The sequence below is a fragment of the Lissotriton vulgaris genome, chromosome 9, assembly GCF_964263255.1.
Source record: "Lissotriton vulgaris chromosome 9, aLisVul1.2, whole genome shotgun sequence".
Lineage (NCBI taxonomy): Eukaryota > Metazoa > Chordata > Amphibia > Caudata > Salamandridae > Lissotriton > Lissotriton vulgaris.
In genome coordinates, this window is record NC_141697.1 from 281,464,359 (window position 1) to 281,486,066 (window position 21,708).

At 41.4% G+C, this 21,708-nt stretch overlaps 1 protein-coding gene across 23 annotated transcripts in view; it reads left to right on the forward strand.

The window, feature by feature from the left end:
- The window catches only part of NRXN3 (neurexin 3), a 2,233,908-nt gene that overhangs the window by 1,272,929 nt on the left and 939,271 nt on the right, over window positions 1-21,708 (forward strand). For all 23 annotated transcript variants that reach the window (XR_015299916.1, XR_015299918.1, XR_015299917.1 and 20 more), the window contains one exon: window positions 14,586-14,705. Coding sequence is in view for 18 of the 23 variants with exons in the window: in XM_086937585.1 (XP_086793711.1) it covers window positions 14,586-14,705 (120 nt within the window). In the remaining 5 variants the exon portion in view is untranslated. The remainder of the gene's footprint in view (window positions 1-14,585; window positions 14,706-21,708) is intronic.

Genomic DNA, 21,708 nt, shown 5'->3' on the forward strand with positions numbered 1-21,708 from the left:
GTAATCTGCGCACAGCTCTGCTTTTTCTTGTCACCACAGACACCAAAAGGCCTCTATCTCTGACTAAGCATTTCCTCAATTTTTGTCCCTCTTTGTCAGTTTTCCCTCTGTAGGTTTCCACCATTAAAGCATCCACCCTCTCACATTCTTCACCCTTGTGACAGACTTTGAGCACAGAGGTAAACTGGATGACTTTTAGAGCTAAGGCAGTGTCAGACAGATGCACTAAAAAATCATGTGTTGAACAACTTGAGTATTGGAGGGGCTTAGGAAGTGTAGGAACGGAGCAATATGTCTACCACGTTCAGCATAAACACCCTAAAATTCTATGGGGACAAAACCTGAAAACCGAGGAGTTGTGCTATTTTTAGGGAAACTTTTCACGCATTACGAGCTGCGGATTAATGGAGGATAACCCATTGTTATGAGCCTCAGAGACCTCTGTGTTCAGCCGCAGCCAACCTCCAATTGTTCCTAAATTAGGAAATCCAGGGCTGGAGGAGGCCATGCCTTTTCGACCTCGACTTCTCGGCAGTCGATCCACCTCTGATCTATTTGCTGCTAGGATAGGAAGGGCCTAACGACATGTCTGACTCTTTCGAATCTGTTCCTATGAGAGCCTTAATCAGCATACCATTCAGGCCACAGTTGTGCTCTATAAATCTAACTCAAATCAAAACCAAATTAACTCTGTGGTGTGCATTCCTCAAATCGTGCTGCATTCCGGATGCCTGGCCTCCCAAACATTGTGCTTTGAACCCACTAGGTGACATGCTCTGGGAAGTGATGGCCTGACAGATAGGGGAGGGTCTACAAATGCCAATGGCTCTGTTCTCGCAGATTTTATAGCACGCCTCTTATATAGATTACGGTATCCCACCGAGATTTAAAGGCTCTCCAGCGGCCAGGTCATGGGTGCACCCCCCACCCCCCTTGCTGCTTGCCTGCACTTTTGCATTTAAGTGCTGTCGCTCTTTCCCTTTCGCCGCTTTTCGCGGTAGTACGGTACCTGTCTGCAGTGCTGGCTCGAAGAGCGGCCTGCCTGGGCTCCACTTTGGTCTCCTGTTAATTTTGCTGTCCATCATTTGCGGATTGGATTTTGAAAACACAGTCGGGATAATAACAGCTGCCCTAAATAGCCAGCCACCTGCCGAGCCTCCTTTTGCCTTCCTCCCTCTGCCTCTCCACAAATCAAGCTCCATTGTTGGCGGCGGCCGGCGCCGCTGTGCGCGCTCGCGCCCCTCCCCCTCCCACTCACGCGCAGCGGGGCTGCTCGCCGCGCGGCCCCTCCAGCTGAAGGGCAAGAAAGCGCGCCAAAGGCCTGGCGCTTCCACCGCTCACTCTCGCCGAAGTCTGTTCCTTCGACGTGCGCGTTTTAAGAAGTGGCTGCGTGAAGTAATGTAGTGCGTCACTGTCTGTTCTACAGCAGAGCTAACGGAATGCTATAGGAAGACAGCTCTCGTGCAGAACGAACAAGAGTCAAACGTAGGTGTGTAACAGACCTGCTTTCGAACAGGGTTCAGGCAGTTGTGGCCCAAAACCGATGCAGTGCACAGTAGCGTAGTTTAGGAGCTATGGGCCCTGGTGCAAACAGGGAAAATGGCCCCTTTGTCTCCTTGCGGGGCAGTAAAATACAGCCCTTAACTGGTTTCCATTGGCCCCTCGGGCTCTGGGCACCGGTGCCACTACACCTGTTGCAGCAATGGTAGCTACATCCCTGCCCAGGGACCTTGGTGTCCTAGAGAGCAGCTCATGCACCGCGCAGAGCAGAGTACATGCATGTTTGTATGCACTAGGGAGTTCTGACTCGCGTTGAGGGAGCAGACCCCCCCTCAGGGCTCTGGGCACCGGTGCCACTGCACCTGTTGCAGCAATGGTAGCTACGCCCCTGTCCAGGGACCCTGGTGACCTAGAGAGTAGCTCATGCGTGGCACAGGGCAAAGTACATGCCTGTTCGTATGCACCAGTGAGATCTGATCCAACGCTGAGAGAGCTGACCTCATTTACTATCGTGTGTCACAGAGCAGACCTCATTTACCTTTTTGTGGTAGAGGGCAAAGCTTATGCGGCATTCGTGGTAGAGATCAAAGCACACCCATGTTTCTTTGATTTTAGAAGCAGATCTGAGCCTATCTTCGAGAGAGCGGCATCATACACCTGAGCGCTAAACAGCGGAGCTCATACGCTGTGCATGTGACGGGCCCATATTTTTGGAGACTATGACGCATATCCGACAAAGTCTCACCCTCCAGAGAGAGCAGAATCAGAACAACTGTTCTCTTTTTTAAAGTCGAAGCTGACACAACTTTGTACACTAGAGAACAGGACCAACAGATCGTTTTGTGCCTGGAAGCAGGACTTGAAGGATGTGAGCACTGGAGACCAGCACTATTTATGTAACTGTGTGATAGAGATCAGAGCAAAGCTGTGAGTTCGAGAGCAGACCTCAGGCACCATTCGACAATAGGAAGAGAGCTCAACTCTCTCTGTGCTAGGGAATAGATCTTGAATACCTCAATGCACAAGAGAGCAGAGCTGCTGGTATAACTGTGTGAACTAGAGAAAGGCCTTCAGAAAGCAGATAGCATTGGGGTACGCTAATCAATAGGGCTTTCACCTCTGTGAGCTCTGTAGTGAAGCACTATTTAAGCTCTGTTTCTGCCAGAGCAAAGCTCAGACCATGATGGTTACAAATCAAAAGTGTTAATCTTTGAAAAGAACCCTTTCGAAAGGCATTCTGCTGAAAACATTTCTTGATAGATATGTGCTAGACTGTCAATAAACTTTGTTCCTTGAAGCACAGAAATATATGTATGTATGTATGTATGCATATATATGTAAGTATATCTATATATCTATCTATATATATATATATATATATATATATATATATATATATATATATATATATATATATATATATATATATATATCCACGCTTGACTGCTCCTGCCACTTCCGACTTCCACACAGCGGCGGTACAGCAAAGAAGGAGGCACTGACCCCACAGCACTTCAGGCAAGATCTTGTTTATTTTTTACGACCCAACACATCGCGTTTTGAGCTGTGAAGCCCTTGCTCCCGATATATATATGTATCATAGCTCCCCAAGCTGGGCTGAGTACCATGAAAGAACTACAGCTAAGCCAACCTGCACTTAAAAAACACGTTTTCACTGTTTTTTTTAAAAAGAGACTTAGTTAGGACTGTGGTGAAGTTGGAGAGAAAGAGCAATCCACAGTCTTGGAGGCTGACCTCCGTTGATCTTCTAAAACTAGGCAAAATAGCTAAGTTAGAATGGGCAGAACACAATAATTTGGAAGCGTGGTAACGCTGGATCAAATGTCTGAGGTATATCGATCTGGGAATACGATACAAAGAGCCTTGAATTGAATTTGTTTTTCCACTAGTGGCCAATGTAACACTGAAAGGTGTGAAGAGACTCATTGGTGTTTTGGGATATGTAGTAGTAGCCGGACTCCAGCGTTCTGGATCAGCTGCATATTCCTAATGGTAGAGGATGGGGTGCCAAGATAAAAAATATTCCCATAGTCCAGGTGCAACATGACTGCCTGGACTGTTTTTTTCAGTGGTAAGAGGCAGGGTCCAGATCCACCTTTTAAGACTTCTTAGAAGCCCAAGACAGCATCCGGCCAGTTTCTTGACATAGACGTCCGTAGTGAGATCGGCATCCATCAAGATTCCAAGATTTTTCAGCTGAGGCTTTTACCACAGGAAAAGGACAAAGTATTGTAGGCACCTGTCATGTGACTACAAATGAGGCTGTTTCCCTAACACCAGGACATCAGTCTTTGCTCGATTGAGCTGAAAGCTGTTTTGTAACATCCAGTTGGATTCCACTGAGAGCGGGCTCCTAAGATAGTCCAGAACACTGCCATGGTCAGGTGATAATGAAAAAAGCAACTGAATGTAATCGGTTCAGGAAAGAGAGGGAGATCAGAAGATTTCACCAGGTTTGCCAATGTGCATACATAGGTGTTAAAAAGTGTCTGACTCAGGGATGAATCCTCAAGGATTCCACTGTTGCTAGATACAGGCTTAGAGAAGAAACGATCATCGGAGACTTGGAAACTGTGCCACTCTATAGTATAGAACTTCTGCAGATGTGTGCACTAAAGAATAGTATGCACTTCATAGTCAGCCCTGTTAACTGAACTAAACTGCTGTAGATAATAGAGCTCCAACCACTGGGTGAGCTAAGAGAAGCTTGCACTAAAGAGCACACCATGTTCGCTGGAGAGAAGAGTTAAGACAACTATTTGTCCAAAGTTAAGAACTAACAGTACCATTGACATAAGAGAGCATGGATCATCAAATTATCTGAACATGATATTAGAGAGCCTAGAACTGCGCCTGAGAGAGCAGAGGGAAAGCATCTGTGTTTGTTAGAGGGTAGAAGCTGTATAACTATTGGAATGGAGTCAGACAATTGTTTGCACTAAAGAGTAACACAATAACCAAAGCAGGACTCCTAGATGCAGTGTAAACATTCACTGGAAAATGTACATACTGTATATATATATATATATATATATATATATATATATATATATATATATATATATATATATATATATATATATATATATATATATATATACACACACACACACACACACATACACACATATATATATATATATATATATATATATATATATATATATATATATATATATATATTTTTTATATATGTATATGTGTGTATATATATATATATATATATATGTGCTTGGCTCGCTGTTTACAAACCTGTCTCTCTGTAAAACCAATATAGGGAGCTCTGCTTTCACCGTATATTTCCCACGGATCGCCTTACATTAGACCACAGCACGAGAAAGAACATGCAACGTTGGCGATGAAAGTCCGATTAAGTTGTCAACATTTTTCGCTGCTGGAGGAAATGTGGCTTTCATGGGTTTTTTTTTATAACCAGTAGTGTAGCGAAAAATAACACGTTCTTTCCATGGACCTACCTAGACAGGCAGCTGGTGAAATTGTGCTTTGCCCTGTTGTTTTAGGACATCTATTTATCTCTCTGTACCTTCTGACATCAAGGTCACTTTTACATGTGATAAAAATACACTGTTCTGCCAATGTAGGTGTTTTCGTCGTGCACTTTGCTATTTAGGTGTTCCCAAATCCTGCTCTGGAAATATAGCTCATTGAGTTAAGCGCTCGCTGCTAAATGTGTGTAGACGGCAGGCCACACGTTTGAAATCTTGCAGGACTTATCCAGCATTTGAGGCAGTAAAGTCCAATTGTAAAAAAAATGCCTTTTAGTTGAGTAGTGCTAGCACTGGCTATTTACAGCATCTAAGACTGAAAAATAATATATGCGAATCATATATTTACAAAAGAAAAGCTGTCTCATTTAATAAAAGCACCCACGTCATTTGGGTACTAGTTTCCACACATAGGTCGATTAGCCCCTAATAACTGACCTCTTTCACATCCCAGTATTTAATTACTGAAAACCACATATGTCTCTGTCAACTCACCTCAGCTTTGATCTACAAACCCCCCCCTTCTATTTCTGTACAGGGCACCCACACACAGCTCGGCTAGCCCACCTCATTGTTGACCTGTATCACCTCTTGCTTTTGGGGTGTGGAGCACCTCAGCTCTGTTACCCACCCTAAAACTGAAATTGATGCTCCATGCTACGGAAGCTCTAGGATTTAAACTAGGCCTTGGCGTGAAATTTCACTCCACTCAGGGTTTTTCCCAATACGCGTAGCTCTACACAAAGAACAGTATTTTCTGCACAACCTAACGCACTCTGCCGCTTGCAGAACTCTGCGTGTGTGGCAGAGTTTTTTGATCACCATGCGGAGTTCCACGTAGTGGAACTTTGCGAACAATGCCCAGGCTTAATTTACACACTGCTCAGCAAATTGATCTCAATCCTTTCTGTAGCACGGCCAGCGATCCCTGTTCTGGGACTAACACAGTCCTGCCTAAGCAACTCAGTACTGACCTTCAAACCCCGCCATACCAGCACCATGACCACAAGCACAGCTCTGGCAATGCACATCAAATCTGGAGATCAGCACCTCCTCACTGCTCTGACAGTGCGCCCCTACACTGGGCTGCAGCACACCTTGTTTTTTACTCCTGACATCAGTTATCAAGGATATGTAGAATGAAAGCTTACAGATTCATGCATGGTTTCACAAAAAGAAACCTACCCTCCACTCCAATACTTTTTAACAAAAATGTATGATTATTTCCAGTCAAATTTTTAGAAGGGCCTTCTTTTTTACAGCTTCATCTAAAACAGGCCTATCCGAAGATTAATTGACTTGAGTGATATCTGAAAGGAGGTTATTGAAAAATGGTCTTCATGGGGCTGGTGCCATAGCTGAAGAGGTTAATGTACCAGCTTTGTGTGCAAGCTGCAGATGTGTCTTAGCTGTCCGGCCCATTCAACCATTGAAAGTTGAGAAAATCTGGTAGACAATAGTAAAGCCCGGGATATGCAGCAATAGGAAAGCAGTAAAAAGTTGTCAAGAGGAGCTATATAAAGAAGTTGAGAACAGTATGTCAGGTCTGCAGAAATAATTCTTGTTCACCATCCCTCTTGCCACAGTGAAATAGGCCCTGGTATCATTCACCATCATCACACCCACCCACCCTTTCTTTATTAAACACAGTGGTTATCTATTTGAGAGCTGTCTTATGAGGCGGAAGCAAGTACCATAAAATGGAGGACTGAGGTGGCATACGTCGGTTCTAGAGTATAATTTCCGTCCTGCCCTGTTTTCCTTTTACAATTGTTCATCCCAGTCCAAAGGTGACACCTGATACAGGACGCTAAAATTCTGTGATTCAAAGGACAAGTCTAACCAATAAAACATTTCTGCCCACAGTGGATTATTTGAAATTCATAATTTGATAGCACATCCGCATTGGCCGAGTACCTACGAGACCAGCACCCTAGGTACCACCTCTCTTCGGGTCACAAATGAATTGAAGGACAGGGGGTGCAGGACTTCATTGGCTCCACCTGACATCAGACATGGTACTGGCACTCTCTGCTTGCGCTCCACACCTCGCCAGATATGTTTAACCTCATCTGAATGGATTTTCCTTTTGCACAGCTACCCTGCTTTGCTTGCTTCCTGTTTGCACACATGTCACTGCACCGGTTGGGGTTGCCTGTTTGGGACCATGACCATGAGGCGGGTTATACTGCATGAAGCACACTGCAAGTGTCTCATTCATAGATCCATCCAATCATTTAGTCGGTCAGGCATCTTTGGAAAAGGAAGAAAAGATGGGCTCATCCATATGCATACCACACACCCCCTCCCTGTTCCCGGGGGTCCGTAGATCTGTTCTTTAGCAAATAAAAGAAAATTTGACAGCCCTGCGGTGGCGGCTTCTAAGAATATGGCCTGACCATGCGCAGTTTCAACATTTCTTAACATAATCTCCCATAATTAGGACAGATTTTGTTTTAGTGTTTTCCATGAACCCTCAAAGTGGAAGAGATGTTAAATATTCTTGCTGCAGCAGTAGGGCTGGGGTGGCACCGGAAAACCATAGTTTCGTAGTTTTCTTCACACATTTATGTATCTGGAAGGTGAGGAGAATGGGACATTGTCTCCTCTATAAGCGCCTTGTACTGGAACATCACGTATTTTCCCTAAAACTCTACTTGGCCACTACTGAGAATGTGACAGCTGCCTAAGGTAACACTCCATGAGACCTAGAACAAAAGAACATCTGTTCTGCGAGTGTTCTTCAAACAACAGGCTTGGCATGAGTGACACGTACCAGTGCTTGTTTTCAAGACTGGCTCTTAAAAAATGGCTCTAGCTCCCCCCAATATATTACAGAGTAGTGTTTATCTCTGCCCTGTTTGGCACAACCAGCATCCCATTATCAAATGCACTTTGAAGGTCTCAAAATGCAGAACTTTCCTCCATGAGGCACAGGTGCTGAGCCTCGTCTGATGGCAAAATAAGTTATTGCCAGTGTATCTACACTCCCTGATTCAACATGTTGGAGCCGACAGTGGCCAGGTGTTGGTGAAAGGCACAACTGTATCCCTGGAAACGTGTGCTCTTCTTTGGGTACCGAACCACAAGATTACAAGACCAGCCCCATCAATGCAAGAGGGGCCTTGAGCATCAAAGCGTTAAAGCTCTGTCCTCCATTAGGTCACCTACATTTCCCAATAGAGCACATTTGTCATCTCAGAAAACTCAAATGGAGGCGTAAAAAAGTGGAATAGATCAGCGGAGGGGATAAGGTCTCTTGGATAGCCAAACTCACCGATACACTCTATGACTCGCATTCTCGTATTGGGAGTCAAAATCCGGACACACATCGGACAGCAATAGCAAAGGATTAATACTTCAAGAGGGGGTTATATCGCTCTTCCTTGTGAAACAATAACTCAAGAGAGTGAAAGAGACAAGCTGAAAGAACAAGGGCCTGTGGACCTCACTCTCTCACACTCACCCTCTCAGAGAGAGTTAAAATCCAGAGTGCATTGAGATCATCAGTAGCTCAGTCTTAATCCTTCCAGGAAGGTTTATCACTCTTATTGAAAGAATACATTGTTTCCTCTTTGCAAATCATTCTGAAATACAAGCACAATGTAGTGCACTCCAAACATGAAACTGTCCTCTTCATAGAACGTCATATTCCTTCTATGGGCATCAATTTCCAGTGCAGTCACATTGTTGCAAATACAGGAAGAGAACACTATTGTTGTGTATCCCAAGAGACCAATGGTGCATTTACTTTTGGGCCAGTGTAATTTTTAGTATTCAACAACCGAAGGTATCTGAATTCTGCTTTTTGACTTACCTTATTGTTTTCCTGGTTGTCTTCATGTTCAGTGCACGTGTTTCCCTTGTGTATGTGCATCTTGTTCTCTGTCGCTGTTCTTGTAGTTGTGCATGAGCAAAGAAAGGGGATTCTTGAGGGTTGTATCAATTTACCTCTCAGCAATGGCGAGAATCAGCTTTTAAATTTAATACCACAAGGACACAAAAAGACATAGTTTGCATCAATGTCCTTGCAGTTCACTGTTTTAGTAGCTCTTCAGGGAACTATTTTCCTTGTACAAACGCGTTTGAAATGTCAGGTAAGGGAGCCAAGGCACAGAGATGTGATCATATTACTTGCTTCAAAGATTATAGGGCCTTATTTAGAGATTGAGGGTCAAGATGCTCTGACGCAAATGTAGTGGATGTCCCGTCTGATATATATTGCATGTCCATTACATCCTATGGCACTTGTAATATGGCAGAAGGGATATCCGTCATGTTGTGAACATGTGTTTGTGGTTCAACTACAGATCCTGTGTCTTCCCCAATAAATTGTATGTCCCATGCTGTTTTCCAACTATAGTTATATGGACGACGATAATTTGAAGAGATGAGAGATGTAGTGGCTGGCAAGTGGTTAGAAGGTGTAATTTATTCACGGGTGAAGATGATTTACACCAGTTCATTGAACACAAATGATTTTAATCACGTTTGTTTAACTTTGCTCCACTAAGGCTGGATGTAGGCCAGATTTTTTAGATACACGCTAATTAAAGTTTTCCAATTTAGATTAATTCAATTAAACGTATTTCATTTGGCTACCCTGACAGTTTGAATAGGGATTTCTGCAAGTGGTAACACACTGGCTTCACTAAGTGTACATGTTTACCCATATATCTTAAGCCTATGCAATACGCATGCTTTTTTTTCTCGCTGAGACTTTTTTTGAGGCAGAAATGTCTCACAAGATCTCTAAAACAGAATGTTGGCCAGATCATTCTTTTCACATTGTAAGTTTAAGTAAATTGTGAGCAGTTTGCCCATTATTACCTTTTTCTGCGACTGACTCAACAATGAAAATGCATGCAAGGAAAACACTAAAAAGCCCTGCACTCCCTTAAATCTGGTCCCAGCACTAAGTGACCAAGCATGGACACACCCGAGTTAGATTTTCTGCAGGGTTCATTGCAGTTTATATGGCTATAGAAAAGCGAGACCCCGTACCAAATATTCATCAGTTTTGCATTTTCAGTTTTGTTTAAAATATGATATGTCCATGAAATCTAAATGTGTATTAAAATCCACAGCCACCAACCTGCTTCGAGGCCAGGGGTGAAATTTTCAATGCACATACCTGGGCTTTTTAACCATTGCCTGAGTCGCTGAAACAGCCCTTGCCACTGACTTGCATCCTCAGTGAAACCTTCAATTACTCACTCTCAACAGCAGTCATTAAATCCACTACTTAGTAAATTAAATCTAGCCCTGATCACTGAATGCAAGGCTTAGATACTCAAACCTGCCCTCTGCCATAGCCACTGCACCCTAGCCTAAGTTAGTGACTCACAACCACAGTCATTAAATCCTAAACATTTATTTATTTATTTATTTTATTTATTTAAAGAGTTCTATATAGTGCTGGCTAGACCCGAGGATATCAGAGCGCTTTACATGAGAATCAACAATGTAACAGAAAGAGATCAACAATTACACAATACATCAAAAATAGGGAATACCTTAGGAGAGGAAGAAAGGAGAGAGAAAAGTAGAGGAGGGGGCAGGGGAGGTGAGAAAGGGATGCTAAGGGAAGAGACAACAAGGAGAGACGAAATGAAATCTGTCTAAAAGCCGACTGGGTAGGTGACGACCAAGGAGGGAATCCACGACCCATCTCCCCTATAGCTAAACCAGGTAGCTCCATCGGGCATCAGACAAAATAGTTCAGTCTCAATACATTGAGAGAGGAGAGATGGAGAGACTTAAATAGAGAGAGAATGCGGGAAGAGATGACAAGAGAGACGAAAGGAAGTCTGTGTAAAGACCGACTAGGTAGGTGACGACCAAGGAGGGAATCTATTTCCCATCTCCCCTTTAGCTAAACCAGGTAGCTCCATTGGGCATCAGACAAAATAGTTCAGTCTCAATACATTGAGAGAGAAGAGACGGAGAGACTTAAATAGAGAGAGGATGCGGGACGAGACGACAGGAGAGACGAAAGGAAGTCTGTCTAAAGACCGACTGGGTAGGTGAAGACCAAGGAGGGAATCCACGGCCCATCTCCCCTATAGCTAAACCAGGTAGCTCCATCGGGCATCAGACAAAATAGTTCAGTCGCAATACATTGAGAGAGGAGAGACGGAGAGACTTAAATAGAGAGAGGATGCGGGAAGAGATGTCAGGAGAGACAAAAGGAAGTCTGTCTATAGACCAACTGGGTAGGTGACGTCCAAGGTGTGAATCCCCGACCTCTCTCCCCTATAGCTAAACCAGGTAGCTCAATCGGGCATCAGACAAAATAGCTAATAGCTAGATCTCAATTGACGAGGGAAAGTTCACACAAAAACAGGGTGGGGACTAAGGGCCAGGATCCCTAATAGTAGTTACTGAATCCTTGCAACAGCCTTTGAACCCCAGCCTCAGTTTCTGAATCTCACCCACAGTTCACAGTCAATTAAACATGACCTCATTGACTGAGATTTGGCCCCAGACATTACATTGTAGCTTGAGCTACTGTTTCAGTGCCATTAGCACTGGATTTCAGCAGTGTCAGTCATTAAATCCTAACCACAGACTTTTAATTGCAATTTATATTATAACAGCACTGCACCAGTCACTGAAACTCAGTCTTGGCTACTGAATTCCAATCTTGGAACCTGAATCTCAACATTGATTACTATACCCTACAACTGATTTCTGAATCTCAGCTGCTGGCACAGTCACCAAATCCCTACATTTTTAGTCACTGAATCCAAGCTTAAGATAAATTCAAGCATTGAAAATGCAATCCAGGTTCTGTCACTGAATTCCACCCTAAGCTTCTGAATCACATTATTAGTAACCAATACCCAGACCCAGTCGCTAAATCTGGGTTTCACCCACATATCCTAAACCTCAGTCAGAATAATTTCCTCTATGAATAAGTTCTGAACCTTAGTCAGAATATTTTCAATAATGAATAAATCAATATTTCAGTCTCTGAATCTCAATTTACACACTAAATCCAAGCATTGATCACTGAATAATCGATGTAAACCTTGGACACCACAAATGATGTCTAACCTTTAGAAATTGACTAACAAGAAAAATGATTGGATATTGGCCATAAATGCCTTAAAGTCTAAATATCAGCCTTGAGTCTTAATACTTTCCATACTCCGTTATTGAATCACAATCTCAGACATCGAAAACCACTCAAACTTTTGCTGAATACTAGCATGCCTCTGAAAATGCCAGTTTTAGTGAAGGAACATTAACATAGGTTGATAAATCCTATTTCTGGTCACCATTTTCATTCACTAAATGACAGTGCTAGCCATTAAATTCATGCATGGGTTATTTAATCAAAGCTAAAATCATTCAAGAATAGTTTTAATAATTGAATCCTTCTCTCGTTATCTCAGTGCTGACTGCATTCCAGCTTCAATAACTAATACTAAGCTCTAGTGACTGAATCTCAGCTTCAGTACTTGAATTGACAGCAATGGATTCAAATCCACAGTCATAGAAATGGCTTGATTCAAAGGAGGAAGTCAAGGATACTTTTTGTTCATTAAAGAATCCACAAAATTAGATTCTCAATTTCCTTGCCCACAAACGGCGAGACAGTAGCTGCATCAGACTAGGGCTCCTGAAATCATCATCATTAAGTTTTTATTCTAACTTAAAGCTATGGTATGCATAAGAAATCGGGTTTTTAGTTGAGAGGGGTGAAAGCCCCACTCAAATAATTACACAATTCTTGTCTGGATAAACCACCAAAGTTATTGCATTAATCTGTGCTTAACCCTCTTGTAGCCTGACACAAAATCCTCTAGGAGCCAGGCTTAATTTAGAGGTAATTATGCAGCACAGAAACAGTACTAAAGTGAAAACACAACACAAGAAAAATGCCAAATCAATTTAGTAATATATAGTAGATTTGAATAACTAAAATGACAAAACATCAATCAGTAGAACCAGAGTTATAATTCTTAAGGTTTTAGGTGAAATAGCACTAAGAAGCCCAACCGGCAGTATGGTACAAGGATCATGTGGGGTCACCACTAGCATGAAGGCAAGCTGCCTTTGAAAACATAGAGTTTACATTTTCTTTACAAATATGTTTTTGCTTTGTATCATGTGCCAAAATTATGCAGTGTTGTACTAAGGTTGTTAACCTAAATATATTGTACAGCAAACTCCCTATCAATGACAACCAAATTTATATAGATGTATGAAGATAGTGCCATAACTTAATTTCATATGTTGGCTGCAATTCACCTGAGAGAACAGTGATGCTTAAGTAGTAAGACAGTGATGTCATAAGCAGTGAGCCAGTGAGTTTGCCTGAAATCTCTAGATGCTACCCCATAATTGGGAGTACTTCACCCACACCTCTAATTTTCCTTGTGTTTGGGTATTTATCTTAGCTTTTGCATAATAGGTCTAATACTGTTTAACATGTACCTAAATACAATGAGAACATAATAACCATCTGAGCTACTAACACCTGGCACTGGGGCAACATGACAGATCTGGATCACGTGATCTAGAGTGGATCGCTTGATTCCAAGACTCGTACGTCAGCGGCTCTGTGCTGCATGAACGGTGTATGTTATATCCCCTCCGATCTTGCCTCTTGCATACCACTTGGCTTTCCTCTTGTCCTACAAGCTGAATCACATAAGCCCTTTTCCCAATCACTATCCCACTCGCGAATACAATTGAAGTCAATTGCAATTCTGCATTACAAATTGATATAAAAAGTCATGACCAGTATCCTCCGAAACTGACAATTCTGACTTAACACTGCACTCAACAAAAGCCTCGTCAAATCAGAATGCATTGCAAGGCAGTGGTCTTTCATGCGTCACTCCTTACAATTAGATTCCTAATGTAGTGTTGCTCTTTATGTCCAAATAAAAAAAATATTTTCTTATTTCTAAATGAGTCTTTTAATCTTATTAAGTGGAAAAATTAACTACAGTTAACAGATTGACGACTAACCATGAAAAAAGAAACGTTTAAGTGGATTCAGACCCCATTCTGATGGTAGACCCTGCCTTTTTTGCTGGGGTCTGAGTTACTATAAGTTATTATTTAGTGAGTGGCCCAAAAGAGTGTGCCGTAAGCTGCAACATCTGACACATGGTTTTAGACTAACACCAAATGGTGTTTTAGGTTATCTTCCCCAGCCGGTCTTCAAAAGTAAAAACTACAATAACTAGTAGTTGCATTAACAATTGGGATGTAACTCAAGAGTGTATTGTGAGTGCCAGATGTGAAAAGCATGGATAAAACACACAACAGGCATCCAGGATAGGCATCATTGTCTATCTGTATCTTTCCTGTTGTGTGTTTGTGTGTTTTGTGGTGTGCTCTCTTTGGTCTCTCTCCCCTACTCTTGAATCTTAACCCTGCATGCCTGAGAATGGTAATGATATTGTCTTGCTTCTGCATGCCTTGTAACCTTGTGGGAACTCTGAAATGCTGCCCTGGGCCTCTCGTTGGGGGGGTCCTTCACCTTTCCTTATCATGGCCTTCTTTTGCTCTTTCTCCCTCCACCCGCTCCCGGTCTAGGTCCCAGCACCACCTGCCAAGACGATTCCTGTGCCAACCAAGGTGTATGCATGCAGCAGTGGGAAGGTTTCACCTGTGACTGCTCCATGACCTCGTACTCGGGCAAGCAGTGCAATGACCGTAAGTACCTACCAACATGGCTTGACTTATGTTGTGTTATTGATGGAATTGTGGGCATTAAGGCATCAAATGAGCTATTTGGTCTGGTGACATGTCAACATTCTAAGAGCAACATGGTACCCTGAGTTGAAGCATACGCCACACCTCAGAGGGTGACACGTTTTCAGTCTGGGTTTCCTTTCATAAGCTAGGTACTTTAGTCTAAACTTTTCAATTGAACTTGACTTACAATATAATGCCAAGAATACAGTTGTTTGTAGTATGAAAATCAAGACCAGGAAATGAGTGCCCCACTAATGAAATGATGCTATTTGCATAGCTGGAAAAGCATCTCTTGCCATGGTGGTGATCTGGAGCTAGTCTTAATCTTTAAACCTTATTTTGTGAAGTATAGTACAGTTGTTCCAATTTAGCTATTGGTATACAAGCTCCAGATTGCTTAGTGTTTTTTTTTAAGTCACACATTGGGTCATTTAACAGCTAGGGATGTCATCCTCCAAGCTTTCTCATTCACCTCTTGACAGATTTAATCTGAATAATAACCATGCAAATGTCTTGACTTGAACATCTGATTTGCGGCCACCAATCCGCAGCAAACACAATACAACTACTTGCTAGAACAAAGGATTATGATGAAGAAAATTATTGCCTCAAAAGTTCACAGGCTACAAGAATGTAAAACATCTTTAGTGCTAAGAAGGCTATTGTGATTCCCTGCACAGATTTTGTTAGGTTTAAACATTTTTAACAGTGCTGATTTAATCTACATAGACATACCTTTACTAAATAATGTGAGATATTTGGTTAATTTTTGATAGAGAGCCCTAACTACAGGGGGATGCATGTTTGTGCAAGTTGTCCAGAGGAATGTCAAATTTGCAGGATGCTCATGAGAGAAATTGACCTAAAATGAAGCTAATCATAAATTATTTACATAGACAGAGGTTAATCTAAGAATGTGGCATGGCTCTGATCATCTGAGTAAATGGTGTGCAGGCAAGTCCTAGACCAGTGGAAACATTCCTTCAAATGAGGTCTTGCATTATATGTTCTTTATCGAATCCGCACATGCCACATTATGCTGTAAGAGAGAAAGTAATTAAAAAACAATTGCATACTATTTATTTGGATATCAGCCTAGGGAAGCTACCATGATCACGAGTGCCTTATTTATTTGTGTGCAACAAGATTCCCTACTGCCTCAAGAGTCTAGCGTAGCTTTTAAATTCTGTATAGTATGTTGACAAAGTATTATTGGGCATACTATTTTTTCAGTGATAAACCCATTCTATAGTTCCTGTTATAAAGAAATAGATTTGCTGAATTGGAAGAGCAATGGGTTAGAATTTGAGCACATGGACAGGTTTAAGATTAGAGGAGGCCTGGGGATTACTGAAGTCGAACCAGCAAAATTGAGGATACAGCAGGTCAAGATATCATCAACAGCGTAGTTCAGATCATAGATTAGGTTTATAATTAGTTACTCCCCACATTTTGATCCAGAAATTGCCCTCCCTGTCATTTATGCATTTGATATCCCTTCTTTATCTGGCAGAGAGCGCAGCCCAGACATTTTTATGTCACTCCAGTACTCTTCAGAGTCTCCCTTTCAAGTTTTCACTCAAGATGCAGTGAGGTCATGTAATTGTATTTTTTCTAGAATGCAATGGTTTGAAAATTTAAACTCCGTGACTGGATAGGAGAATAGTTTGTTCTTCAGCAGCAGATGTTGCCGGTTTATCGACTATTGTCACAATGATAATTTCAGTCAAATGTTCCACAAGAATTCAGTATTAAAATTCTGAATTTAATAAGGAGTTTCAGATTGTCTAATTTCCCCACTAAATAGTTGCGTCAAAACATGGCTAAACCACTGTTCTCAATACCATATCTGGGATAAACCACATCGGAGCTCTCAAATTTGCCAGTTACACTTGTGTTGTTCAACTAGTCCATGTGTTTTGCTTTGTATTCTTAGATTTGTAGCCCTATAGATCACATTAGAAAATCTGGACCGTAACTTCAACAGTGCAAATTAAAAACCTGGACTGGACGAGCTACTCATCCATGGATCAGGGAATCTTGAAAGCTCTGAAGGATACAAGCTGGGTACATTTATGAAACAAACACTATGTCAGGATTTCAGAGGCTGAATTCCTACAACTGCAAAAAAGAATGTTTTTATTTTAAAGTGTTCTTTTAATAGAGGTTCATTGGGGTCGTAACACTGTGGAAAATGAGCTAATCTGTAACCTAAACTAACAAGCTGCATTAAAAAAAGAAATCATGTCCCTTTAAGGTCTCACAAGATATTCAAAAGTCCATCCTTTTACAGTTCCAGCAAGTTTACACTCAAGTCACTTGAAGCACCACCACATCTGTTTCTTTCTGTATCATTACAGCATCACCACTGCCCACCTTGCATACATGAACATATTAACATCCTAGTCTGTACTCTGGGGACAATTGAAATGATGTTGCAGAACCACTGAAATCAATATTTATATTTAAAATACACTTTTCCCTTTGATCCATTCGCGATTATTTGTCTTCATCTTGGTTCTGGCCTTTGTTAAACAATCACACGACCCTCTCTCAATGTATAATCAAACAACTTCCATTGTGTGATCATTTTTGTTGAAAAATACACCTCACGGAATATAATTTTTCATGAACTTTGGCATTTGAAAGTCAAAATAATTAGAAATTTAGGGTCAGATGTACGAAGCATTTTTGTTGTCAAAAACTCTCAGATTTGGAGTTATGACCAAATACATTCTTTTTGCAATCAATCAAGTTTGTTGAGGAGTTGGTGGTGGTCCAGAGGACCACTGTGTACTATCAAACAATCTTTAACAAAAATCCAAACCTTTTTTTTAAAACGCAGCACTGTTTCCTTTAAGGAAAATGGGCTGAATAAAAAAAACTGTTATGATAAAGTGCTTATAGTTATATTGATCTGCTGACCCCAGTAGGCCACTATCACTGTGATTGCCTCCAACTATAGTGAGTCGCAATTTGCAATCTACATCATCAATATTTTTGTTGCAGGTCAAATTGCCACCCCTTATGATTCGAAATTTTGTGAACCAACCTCTTTGTACAAAGGTCGGTTCCCAAAATTCCTTACTGGCCAGTTCCTCATTGATTGGTACATATGGCCCCTATTACCTGGTGAAAACAATATGAGATTCTGGGAAAAGTAAATGCCCTTCAATGTTTGCTCAATGCATGTAATGTATATTCAGAATATTCGTGTCTGTGCTGTTGGCATAGTTATTTTTTGCTTGTTTAAAAATGTCAACTCTCACGGTAAGTGATATGTAAAGTAAATCACACTGTTCGACACGTCGAGGGACCAAGCCGGAGCGGCTGCAGGTAAGTCACATTTTTGCCTTTATTAAATAAATGTCTAGAAGATGCTGCCAGGTGGGCTGTGCTGTTTTAATTCTTATTCATTCAATTACAAATAAAATTGTGGCAAGGACAGAGAATACTTTTCTGATGTATGTTCGTTAAAGGATGCATTTTCAATGTACAGTTATCTATCATGTAAATGGATTATCCTCCACACAACTCACATCAGATAAAGACACTAATGTATGTGCGTACCGATTTGTGGATGTTACTTGCTATATTTTTAGAACAATCAACACTGATTTTATTGGCTTTTTGGTCAGTATCGAACACTCATCACGAACGCATATTTTATTGTTGTGATTCAAACTTTCTATGCGCTTGTAGTTTGTTATTAATTTATTATTAAAATGCTCTGCTTACTGCATTTGTAGAGTCACAGTGGGAAGCAGATAATTCACAGTCTGAGTCAACATTTCTCTCTCTTTCTCAATCTCTCACGCTCCCTCTTTCTCTCTCACTTTCTGCTTTTTTCTGTCTCTCATTTTCGCTCGTTCTCTCTTTGTAGCTTTCGCTCTCTTCACTATGTATCTCGCTCCCCTTCGTTTTATTTTCTTTCTAGTCCCTCTCTCTCTATATGCATACTGAACATATGTACAGATTGAGAAAAACACAAGGGTAAAGAGAGAGGGGAGTGGACAGAAAAAAAATGAAGGGAAGGTGTGCACATCACCAACTCTCTCTGTTGCTTATCTCATTCACTCTTTCCCATGATTGTTAAATCACATTGTACACAATGCCTAGTCTTTCGAGAATTTGTGCACTTACTGTCTTTACCACTTTGTTGGCTTTTCTGGTATTTTACCAACGCATCAAAGTAGGTTAAGTCATTAACAAAAGGCAAGAGGTCCCCTTGGGAGCCATTCCCCTCTGTGAATATAAAAAATGTTTGCTGAAGAGTAGACAGTAGTCTACGAAGCAACTGTCAACTCTTGAACAAACGAGGTAAACATTTCTTTTTTAAAGCATTCCTGTTTCTTTTACTGAAAACAGGCTACATTTTAAAAATATAAATTATTGAAAGGCAATCATAGATACGGTGGTCTGCTGGACCCAGAAGGCCACCATCCATGTGATGATCTCCAAAAGTAGTCAGTTGCAATTTTCGACCTACCTCATTAATATTCATAATGTAGGTCACATCACCATCAGGTCTGCACTCCAGCAACACAGATCCTGAATTCCAGGAGTCTGCTGTGCACTTGCTTCCTACACTCCACCTTTGCCTGTTTATCCTGTGGCCTTAAGTACACATATGAAGAGACCATGATAAGTGTTTTCAAGAACCCTTTTCCAGGTCTTGCTCTTTTTATTCCTCCCGCCCCCCTACAGACTGAAATGATCCCTTGGTGGCTGCAATGGATCTGGATTTTTCTACAGACTTTGATGTGATTCCTAGTAGTGAGGCTCGGGAACATTATATTAGGAAGGAGGTTTCTTCAGGAAACCTTTGCATAAATATCCAGTCCCTGCTATTGCTCACTCTTCCACCTCTGAGAAGCACAGAGAGACACGTCTTTTGCAAGACTGTCCATCATGCCAGGGTCTCATGTTCATCAAAAAGAAAATTTTCCTGAGGGAATCTAAGGATCCTGAAAAGCTTTTGTTTCTTTCCTCAAGGACTAAAATGCAGCCCTTGGATGAACATGAGGAAGATTTGCTTCAAGATGATTCTCTTATCTTCAGCGAGCCCTCCTTCATTCCCTTTGAATTATAAATCCACCTTAAAACATGCTCATTCAACAGTTACATTTGATCCTAGAGCCCAAACATTTGCTATCTACACTGTTCAATCCAATTTTAACACGTTTTTTAATTGCATTTTCTTCAATGCAATAGTCAACAAAAATTTATTTTGCTCAGCTGATTGTTTGCACCATTTCTTCTATGTCAATTTCTTTGCTCTTATCATTTGGATTTTACATACATACATGCCAAAAGTATGAATACAAAAGGAACAACAAAGAATACAAAGGGAATTACAAAGAATGAGGGAAGTGTTCCATCTTGTCTATGCGTTACCCTGAGTTAGACCAGACTACTTGAGGGTGATACCAAGACTTTTCGGGGAAGCAAGTTAGATCAAACAATGTGGGACAGTCGATATGGTGTGTGACTTGATACTTGTTATCTTGCATCTGGTGGGGATTAACTTTGTCCTTGGTTGATAAACATTGCTTGGTTTCTGATAAGTGTTAGGCTAGTTCTCCTGAACGTCATAGAGGCCTATCTTCATTTTTAGTATTTATTTCTAAGAAATTCTCTATAGGGTCATCTGTTATCAAGCAATGGGGTCTTCTCTGTCTTTTAAGGGATATTTTCATGCTTTGATTTCAGCTCTTGAGGATGGGTCTGGCTGTTCGGCCATTCTTCAGATCACTAAGGGTCTGATTTAGATTTCAGCGTACGGGTTACTCCGTCATAACGGTGACAGATACCCTGTCCGCCAAAATAAAAATCCCATAATATCCTATGGAGTTTATATTATGGCGGATGGGATATCCATCACCTTTATGACTGAGTAACCCATCCACTGAAATCTGAATCAGGCCCTAAGATGCAGCTTAGGTTCCTTTCAGACATCGCTTTCGGTACCCTTAAAACAACTATATTGGAGTTTGTTTAATGTTTGTTGCACACAGAAAACATCGGTAAAGTACTTGAAAGAGTGATCCAAATCAGACAAATAATTTAGTTGAGTTTCCCCTTTTGGGACAACATCTTATTTGTGACATATTTTGTGCAATCAGTAAAGTAGGTTGCTAAAGACAGGAGGCTGGGTGTCCCTTCCCACCCTGGACCTCCTGCTAATTCTTGGTAATGCCTTTTTCCCCAAGTAGCCTCTGTTTAGTCCTCTCATGTTCAGGGCTCATTCCTTCTTGGACAAAGACAGGAGTAGAGGTGTTTTCATTGACCCAAAGCTTCACAATCCTCCTCGTATCTCAGTGCTCCTGCATAAGGGAGGGTACTGCCATGTAGCCCCTCAGTTCTAAAGTAGTAGTAGCATGTTTGAGGTTTGGGTCTTGGTCATTATTGAAGAGGACTTGACATAGAATTTAAGATGGAAATGCCTCCTCCTCAGTTTTGTCTCAATCCTCTTCCTCAGGTTCTCCCGAAGTGATTGGCCTGTGCTTGGGAGTTCTGGAATTGTTCCTTTTAGGGAGCCATCCCAGCGATTTCTGCCTTGGAGCTGGGTCTGGGTGTGTGTTCCATACTATACTTGGTTTTCAAAGAAGCTTTAGACCGATCATCAATCTAAAGGAGGTGAACACTTTTGTCAGAACTGTTTGCAATGGTTGGACCCTTTACAAGACATTGTTGCAACTATTTTTTTCAGGAGTCTTTATGCTCTCAGCAGGCAGGCTCAAGGAGTACCAGAAAAAGGAAATACCACCCATTTGACCATGTCCTAAGTAGCTCTGAACAAGCCAGGGAGGAAGGGGAAACCCATCACTGGTTTGGTGAAATTCTTATCCCTATTGTAACTTTGAAATTATTGAACTTCCTTTCTTCCTTTTCTCATCCTTCTTTCTTTTTGTTTCAGATAGCTTTCCTTTCTTTATGTTCTTTATTTTCATCATCCATC